The sequence below is a fragment of the Heloderma suspectum genome, chromosome 2 (genome assembly GCF_057233095.1).
Source record: "Heloderma suspectum isolate Gila_16-S chromosome 2, 16-S_ref, whole genome shotgun sequence".
NCBI classification, from domain to species: domain Eukaryota; kingdom Metazoa; phylum Chordata; class Lepidosauria; order Squamata; family Helodermatidae; genus Heloderma; species Heloderma suspectum.
This window is the reverse complement of record NC_139459.1, coordinates 271,090,604-271,099,492: the sequence shown is the minus strand read 5'-3', so window position 1 is coordinate 271,099,492 and position 8,889 is coordinate 271,090,604. Positions and strand designations below refer to the sequence as shown.

At 55.9% G+C, this 8,889-nt stretch overlaps 1 protein-coding gene across 2 annotated transcripts; it reads left to right on the top strand.

Moving 5' to 3' along the window:
• Positions 1-868: 868 nt before the first annotated feature.
• HAND1 (heart and neural crest derivatives expressed 1) lies at positions 869-8,462 on the top strand. 2 transcript variants are annotated; one of them, XM_084832442.1, is made up of 3 exons: positions 869-1,003; positions 1,043-1,486; positions 8,364-8,462. In XM_084832442.1, exons 1-3 carry the CDS (start codon positions 869-871, stop codon positions 8,460-8,462), a joined length of 678 nt encoding a protein of 225 aa, XP_084688568.1. The 2 variants fall into 2 exon arrangements, with proteins under 2 accessions (XP_084688568.1, XP_084688567.1); XM_084832441.1 differs by having other exon boundaries at positions 869-1,486; positions 8,361-8,462.
• The last annotated feature ends 427 nt before the right edge of the window (positions 8,463-8,889 follow it).

The following is an 8,889-nucleotide window of genomic DNA, read 5'->3' as shown; positions in this document are numbered from 1 at the left end:
TTACTCGGGAGTAAGCCTCAGGGAGCCCCGTGAAACTTTCTTCCAAATAAAAGGCCGCGCCGGCCAAGGTCGATCCAAGCCGCCCCCCAGATGTCTGGGACCACAACGCCCAGCATTCCTGACCATGGGCCATACCGGCCGTGGCTGATGGGAGCTGGAAGTCCCAAACATCTGGAGCCTCGAGGTTGGGGGAAAGCTGATCCACAGCGTCCTGGCAGTGCCCCCCGGCCACGGTGCCGAGCGCTACCCTGAGGCTGGCACCGAAGGCGGACGAGTCCCCGGGGAGCGAGCCCCGTTGAACTCCGCCCCGCGCTTCCGGGCGAGCCCGCCCCGCTGGCGCTGTGCCTGCGCCCCGCCGACGCGAGGAGACGGGCCGGCCCGTTCCTCAGCCAGGCTGGGCTGGGCGAGGCGTCTCTTACCCGTCCTGCCGCGGAGAAACCCCTGGGCCTAGGGGAGCCGCCCTCGCTGGGCGGGGGGCGCAGCTCAGGGCCCGCGAGGCGGCTCTTCCCGAGCGCGGCGGCGGCGGCGGCGGCTGGCCGGGCCTCTGGGAGGGCCCGGCGGGGCGGGCCAGTCCAGGCGGCGGCCCGGGGCAGCGCTCCCCGCCCCGCCGGCTTGCGCGCGCCGCCTTTCCCGGCCGCCCGGCCGCCCCTTCTCCCCTCCCCTCGGAGGCGCGACATCAAAGGCCCCGCCGCCGTATAAAGGCCGGCCGAGGCGCCGGCGGCAGAGCAGGGCCGCGGCGAGAGGGAGCGGAGCGGAGCGGGCCGGGGCGCGGGAGGCAGCTGGCGCGTGGCGTGTGCGCGCGCCTCGGGGCCGAGCCCGCTCGCCGCCCATGGCTTCGTAGCGCCGGGCTGGGGGCGCCGCCGCCGCCATGAACGTGGTGGGGGGCTACCAGGGCCACCCCCACCCGCACCACCACCACCCGCACCACCCGCACGGCGCGCTGCTGCACGAGCCCTTCCTCTTCGGGCCGCCGCCGCACCCGCCGCACCCGCCGCCGCCGCCGGCGCGCTGCTTCCCGGCGGCCGAGCGGCCCTTCGCGCAGGGCTGGCTGCTGAGCGCCGCGGCGGCCGAGCTGTCCCCGCCGCCGCCGCCGCCGCCCGAGCTGGTCTGCGCGGCGGCGGCGGCGGCGGCGGCGGCCGGGCTGGGTCCGGCGGCGGCGCCCGCCTCGCCGTACGGCGGCAGCCCGCCGGAGCTGGGCGGGCGGCTGGCGGGGCGGCGGCGGGCGGCGGCGGCGGCGGGCGCGCCGCGCAAGGAGCGCCGCCGCACCGAGAGCCTGAACAGCGCCTTCGCCGAGCTGCGCGAGTGCATCCCCAACGTGCCGGCCGACACGAAGCTGTCCAAGATCAAGACGCTGCGCCTGGCCACCAGCTACATCGCCTACCTCATGGAGGTGCTGGCCAAGGACGGCCCCGCCGCCGAGGGCTTCAAGGCCGAGCTCAAGAAGGCCGAGCCCCGCGACGCCAAGCGGAAGCGCGAGCCGCAGCCGGTAAGGGGGGGGCGCGGCGCTCCGGGGCGGGGGCACTCTGCACGCGCTCAGGGGCGGCCACGTCTGCAGGAGGAGGGCAGCGCCTGGGCGCCCTCCGCCCTGACGCCTGCGGATGGGTGGAGGGTTCGCTAGGGAGGAGGGCCACGGCTGCTCTGCCCGCACCGAGGGAGGATTGCCAGGACTGACAGCGCTGATCCCCTGAGCCCTGGCAGGCGCGGGAGATCGTCGTGGGTCCCCGGGAAAGAAACTCGGCACGTATTCAGGGGCGCCTCGGTCTTCAGGAGAGCTGCAAACCCAGCCGCCCTTTCAGCCCTAGGCGTGTATAGCATTGTCGGGGTTCCCCAGAAGAGGAGAGGGGCACTCTGCACATGCTTAGAGACCCTCCTTTCACAATGGTCTGTAGACTTTCAGCTTCAGGAGGAGGCTCCCTTGATTGAACGGCTGTCCATAAACTACGACCATCACCTCCCTTGCACATTAAAAACAGCAACAAAGCCCCAACACGTCGGGGAACAACGTAAGGCAGAACCCATCATCGGGTTAGATCCAGACTTAGTCGTGCCTCGAGTAGACCCACTGAAATAAGTTCAGTTGGTTTCAGTGGTTCTACTCTAAGCATGACTAAGTCTGGATCCCCTAGTGTTCTACATGGACCAAATGTTTTATGAATGGAGGAGCTTTAACCGTGGGACCCTCCTTCTTCGGTCTGAATTGGTTTCGCCCAGACCCAGGTTTACCGCCTCCGTGAGAACCAGTGAGTGTCGGGGGTAAGTTGACCTAAACCTGGGATCCTACAGGATTTACAGGCAGACCTCGCGATTTCTATTAGGAAGCTCAATGCCCCATCCATCCTAACGCATTGCTCGAAAGCAAGCACCACTCGGTTTAGGGGGCCTTCCGACCTGTACTAGCTTGGGAGTAATTCCTGTGGATTGATTTCCAGGGGAAAGCGGGTGCTCCGACGGATAGGGTCAATAGAGCCAGGAGTTGAGTGGGGCCGGGAATTGAGTGGGGCCTGACATGCCGTGGGTTGGATCCAGATTTAGTCGTACTTACAGTAGTAATACTTCGATTCCATTTGAATTAATGGAATCGTGACTAACTGAAGTCCGATTGATTCCGATGGGCCTGTTCTAAGTATGACTAAATCTGGATCCAGTTCCACTTACGCTTACCATCTACAGCCCGTTGAAGGCAGTAGCAACACACACACTTGATATTCTTAACGATGCTGGACTGGATCAAGACATCAGTGAACTAACTTCTATGTGAATGTGCTTAGGGTAATAGTCTACGACTTTTAATTGGAGCCAAAGCGTAATGACGCCCGTGGTCTGCCATCAAATGTGTATAGGATTCCAGAGTTGTACTTTAACTGGCTGATGGATTGAGATGGAGATTAAGAGGGGAACGCTGCATTAACCGTGTGTGTGGGGGGGGGGGCGGTGTCCCGTCCCCCCCCCAAGCACACGCTCTTTCTTTGCCTCTCGAGGCATCTTTCTGCATTCTAAAATGAGCGCTCAACCCTCCTTGAGATCGTCTGGAGTGAAAAAAAACCCAAGCCTTCAGTCAGTGAAAGGGCTGCCTCGGGCGTTTGGATGCTCATCCAAAATTCCTCAGGCCCTGCGGATGCCCACGCATCCAAGATCCCCCATATCCCTTGGTGGACTCGCCCGGCCAGCTCTTCCTAAATCACCGCCATTAAACTCTGCGGGGGAGGCGGCGGCGGCGGCAGCCTCTGGTCCAAGTCGACCACCCCAGCCGTGGCCCTCGAATTCTTCCGGGTAGCTGCGCTTGCGTGGGAGATCAGGCTGGCCTCCCTCGCTGGAGCAGGCAAGGGAGCCTCTCTTCCACCCGGCCTCCCCGCCGGCGCCATACTCTCCGCGGGTACTCCTCCGCCTTCGAAGAGCTGCGCGCGCTCCCTTGCGGTCCGCGGAGACTGTCTCGCATGGCGCATGGAAGCCAGAGTGCTGCTTGGGATGGACATCGCGCGGGATATTTTGGTGAAACTAAGGTCGATTCTTTCCCTAGACAAGCCTTCCCCGCCAGGATGCCCTCCAGATGGCTTGGAGGGCACAGCTCTCATCATCCCCAGCCAGCATGGCCATTGTAGGTCACCACATCCAGAGAGCGCCCGGGTGGGGAAAGGCTGCGCTACATACAGGCCAAGTGCGCTCCTGAAAGCGTTTACACGGAAAGTCGGTGGGTAGTATCCCATATCAGTTCTACATAGACTAGGCTCATTGAAAAGTGTTAGTTGTGATTAACTTACGTCCCGTTTATTTCAATGGGTCTACTCTGTGTAGGACTAACATTGGATACTGCCCATTCTTATTCGGCTCAATCAAACCAGCTCTCTAGGGAGTGAGGAAGCGCCACGGGAAGCGCTGAGGGAGGGATGGTGTGCGTGTGTAGAATCGTGTTTTAAGACCACACCCGAATTATTTTTCCGACGTAACCTCCCCGCCCCCAATACTCTGAAACCCGGCGGGTCTCGGTGCTTCGGTCTGTAACCAAGGCCAGGCCTTTCAACCTCGCCTCCACTCTGGGTTCCTCCCACCCGTCCGCGACCCCCCGCGGAGCATGTTTAGGAGTGCAGCCTGAGGCCTTAGTCCGAATGCCTGTTTGGAAGTATGAACTCGGGGGGGGGGGGGTTACTTCTGGGTAAGCGTCTTTAGCCTTGCCCTGTTTTGCTGGCCTACATTCTCTCTCGCGTGGACGAGGAGGCGTTGTGGGAGGGGAGCGCCTTCAAGGCGGAGACGACGGGCCTCGCTTGGGACGGACCCGAATTCCGCCTTGCGCAGGACTCGCGGCCCTTCACGCGGACTACTCCCTTGCAGGCAGCATTCATCGCCTGAGGCTGAGTCGGCGGCACGCGGCCTTGGAGGAAGCCGTCCAAACGTTGGTTAAGTTTGCGCCGCACCGGTCCTTCGTTTCTGTCCCGCTCCGCTTGTTTTACGCCCCGAGAAATAACTCCGGGGTTACGGTTAAGGGAAACAGACGCGGCCGATCGGAGAAGGGAGAGGGACGGACCATGCTCGTTGCTTGACGTTCTGGGCAGGGAGTTCGCGCTGAGATGGACCGCAGTCATCTTCCCCTTTCAAAAGGCGCTTCTTTTAGCTCGGACTAACCCCGTTCAGCGAACGGTGCACGCCTATTTATAAACATGCCTGACTATGAGAGACACTGTTTTGCTGTGTGCTTTCGGGAACGACTCCTCTATTGTGGCGAATGGAACGTCCAGGGGGTATTCTATTCTATATTTCAGTAGTGGACTCATTCGCCAAGCGTGGATCCTTATGTAGCCAAGAGGGCATACTACCCACATAGAAGAGGAAGGCATCAGCCAGTGGGGACAGCCCCAAGGTTTGCAAAACTACAACAAACCTTTAGGGGGGGAAAGGAGGGACTCCGCCCTCGCCAACAGATTGTTGGGTGGGGTGGGGAAACGGAAAATGTAATGGAATACTCTGAAAGAAGGCATGGCTGGCTGAAACCTTGATCGCTCCAAAGTGCAACATTTTGTTGCAGGTTCTGTTCCGTTCTTAACTGGGCAAATCACAAGCCGTCACTCTCTAACCATACCCTTTTAATCTATTCCCTGGTATATTACTCCGCAGAAATATGGAGGTAAACAAACCTATACCAGCGATGACTGTATGTAGGCTTTCGGGTTTCACAGTGATCTTCCTGCGCCAGGAAACTGATGATCTCTTCGATATCCCCCAGAGATTCAAAACTACTGCAACGCAAAAGAAACTCCCCCTCTCCTAGGAGCTGCCAAGAGGCCTTCGTTAGTTTCCCGTTCAATGCTGCGACACTTACTTGGGAGTAAGTCCAATTGAACTCCGTGGCACTGGCTTCCGAGTAAGCAGGCATCGGATCGGGCTGCATAAAAGCCCCAACCCCTATTGTAAGGGTGGCCAAAATGAAATCGTCAACTTCTCTTTCTCCCCCCCCCCCCACCCCCTTCTCTTTCTTTTGACGCAACGGGCCACAGTAAGTGCAGGGAGAGTTTATTGTGCCCCACACGTCCGCAGAGAAGGAATGCAGCTTGTCAAATGTGTCGCCGTTACCGGGTGGACCGGTGCTGAGGATTTTAAGACAGAATTATAAACCCATGAAACTATTGTGGCCAGATCCGTATTTGGCGATCCGCATAGACTGCTCTCTTTTTCGTCCGGGCTCTTCTACCCATCCATTCGCCTCGGCTCTTTTGTGTCGATTTCGCTCTCGCGCCCAACAAGGCAACACAACAGTCCTCACCCGTGTGTGCGGGGAGGGGGGAGACACGCCAAGATGTTTTCAAGTTCTCTTTCCTGGAGAAAATCAAGTTCCTCTCCTGCGACTCTCGGTTTCCTGAAGGCGCGGCGGGTTTTCAAAGTTCACGCTCGAGTTAAAGTCATTGGGGGGTGGGGGCATTTTGGGGGTGGGGTGGGGTGGGGATTGAAGATACAGCTTTGCGAATTCTCCTTTTCCAAGGCCAGATTTCCGAACACTTAAAAAAAACCTCCGTCTAAATCGGTCTTGCCTGCCGTTAGTCTGCAAAATTCTCTTGCAGACAACGTGTGTGCGCGCGTGTGTCTGGGTGTATAGGTTGGATCCAGACTTCTTCAGGCTTCGCGTAAACCCGTTGAAATCAATGGGACAAATTAATCACGACTAATCTAAGGCCCAGTGATTTCAGTGAGTCTGCTCTAAGCATGACTATGTCTGGATCCAACCTACATATATAGAGACAGAACAACGAGATCCCTGGAGGCACTTAGTCCAAAATAAGAGACAGAAGAATTTCCGCTTCTCTGCCCCCCCCCCCGTCTCGCCTCAGTAACACAGTCCCACAAGGAACGCCCCCACCCCCTTCATCAGGCTGAGTGTTGCTGCCACGAGTGTGACTGTACGGAGCTCGACCCGCGACCCTTTGGCAGTGCAAGGCTACGCTCGTCTACTCTAAACCAGACTCGCGGGTAAATGTGCATAGGAGTGCAGCCTACATCTAATGGGAGCGAAGTTGATTTTAGGCTGGGGTGGGAGTTCAGGATATTTGTTAAATATATAAATAGACTGATATGCTGTCCTTCAATAACGTGTGTTCAGTGTCCATTTGCATCCAACTTGTACGAACTTGTTGGGACTGTGAAACTTGAGTGGGGAGGGCAGATTGACAGGGGACCCAAAAACAGTCGCCGTCGCTCCGTTTTATGATCCGTTTAATGCACTGAAGTTGAGTGTAATGACCGTGTAAAGGGCCAGGCGCTCCTTTTCCCTTTGTCAGCGATGGGATTTGGCAGATCTTTTTGCGAGACTATTTCTAAGGGTCTCTTACCTTCTTGCGTTGCAACAAAAATCAACCAAATTCGATCTACACTTCGTCTCAGTTATTATATTATATTATATCATTTATTAAGACCAAAAATATCGTCCACCTTAAGGTCCATTTCGTTCATCCCCGGAGAAATCGTCCACGAGAGTTTAGTCCGCTAATCAGTGGACACATTAAAATGACGGGTTTGGATTTTTTTTTTTTTAAGATGGTATTTATTTCTTCTCTTTGGGATCACCTCTCAAATTAACTCTGACAGAGGGTGGAGAAGGCGCATTTTAAAATAAAAGTAAATGGCCCTGCTCAAAAAATAAACCCAAGGGGCGGGGAATAAATCAAATTAGCTTCTGTGAAGTTATGAGTTTATATTTTTCAAGCGCCTGTATAAACCGTGTATTATTTATTCAGGCCTGTTGCCGACGCTTTTAATGGCGCTGCCTTGGCAATTAAAGGCTCATAAGGAGCGTAATTTAGTGGAGGACTCACTTGTATTTACCAAAACACGGCCTTCGATATTTATAAAAAGGCTGCAAATAAAGGCCCAAAAATTTATTGCCTCCCCCGCCATCATCTAATACTCATAAACAGATGAACAACGCTGAGTTCTTATTTACAGCCTTCCGGGTGAAATTTACTCACAGTGGCCTGACGCACCAAAGAGTTCACCAGTCAAACGCGCCTTCCTTGTACATGTCTTCCAGGGCTCTGACAGTACATGTAGATGAAACTAAATCTACGGATTTCCTTTGTATCGGTGTTTATTGCTATTTGGCGCGATCCAGCCAACGTGAACCACTTTGAAAGACCCATTGGTAACAGTCGAGGCGTTAGGCACGAGCTTAAGGCTGCAATCCTGTACATAATTACATGAAAGCAAGTCCCATTGAAGTCAATGGGGCTTACTACTGAGTAGACACGTACAGAATTGTTCTGCAAATCACCTCCCACCTACTCCATTAGAATTGGTGTTAATTCATATCTTTCCTTTATCCTTTATTGTGTGGAATTTTGTTCTCCCTCTCCTGATGATGACTATTAAAATATAATACACTAAAACAAACCATCAAGAACACATGGTATGACTTTGTAGGGGTCTCTGTGTGCGCACATAAAAATCAAAACAGACCTTTAAATATGTGCCTCCCAGCTATGTCTTCTTTTCATTTTTACTGTAGAATAGGTGCAGGGCTCCCGATCCAGATTCTAAAAGCCTGCCCCTACCCACACGCTGGGGTCCCAATCCGGATCTGGTGCCTGTGCCTACTCTAGAGTAAAAGTGTGTGCGAGAAAAGACAAGGCTACTAGACACACATTTCAGGTAAGGTCTGTTTTGGCCCTAAGTAAGGGAAACCGTTGCAAATTCGTAAAGCTGCAGTCTTTGGTTGCAATGCTAGACCCACTCACCTGGGGGTAACTTGGGGGTTACTTTTGAGTAGATTTGTATAGGACTGCACTGTCAGTGATCGATTGATTTTTAACCATTCCCCCCCTCCTGGTTTTTGTCTCTCTCTCTCTCTCCCCCGCCCCCTTCTTCTTCTTTCTTTTCTGCAGCAGCCAGAGGTTTATTCTCACTCTTTAGGCCACGGAGAAAAACGGCTTAAGGGAAGGACTGGTTGGCCTCAGCAGGTCTGGGCGCTGGAATTAAATCAATGAAACCCGGAGTTTGAAGAGGAGAGCACGAACTCCAAATGTTTTGCGGGGCAGAGGGTGAGGTGGGGGTTCTTCTCCCTGATCTCCCCCCAAAGGAAAAAAAAAAGCCCTCATTCCCCCAAGAAGAAACGGTGGTCTGCGTCTGTTTGTCGTCTGCTGATCCGCCTTCCACTCTCGCAGCCCCCGGCCAGCCGCCGCCTCCGTGGGGAAGCTGTGCAATGAGGAGGCTGCCGCGAGGGTGTCTGCACGCGAGGATCTTACACGCCTTACGACGGAGAAGGGGGAGGCGATGGGGAGCCCTCTACTCTCCGCCCGTCAAACGAGGACGCTTGATCCGTTGCCCGCCGAAGCGGGAGAGGACTTGGACGCAAAACGCTGGACAGGCGTTTACACACACTCGCCCTGGTCCGGACAGCGCGCTCCTTTGGAA

Coding starts and splice junctions, on each gene's coding strand:
- HAND1 (XM_084832441.1), top strand. CDS start 869: ATGAACGTGGTGGGGGGCTACCAGGGCCACCCCCACCCGCACCACCAC. Junction 1,487..8,360: donor GGAAGCGCGAGCCGCAGCCG/GTAAGGGGGGGG, acceptor TCTTTTCTGCAG/CAGCCAGAGGTTTATTCTCA.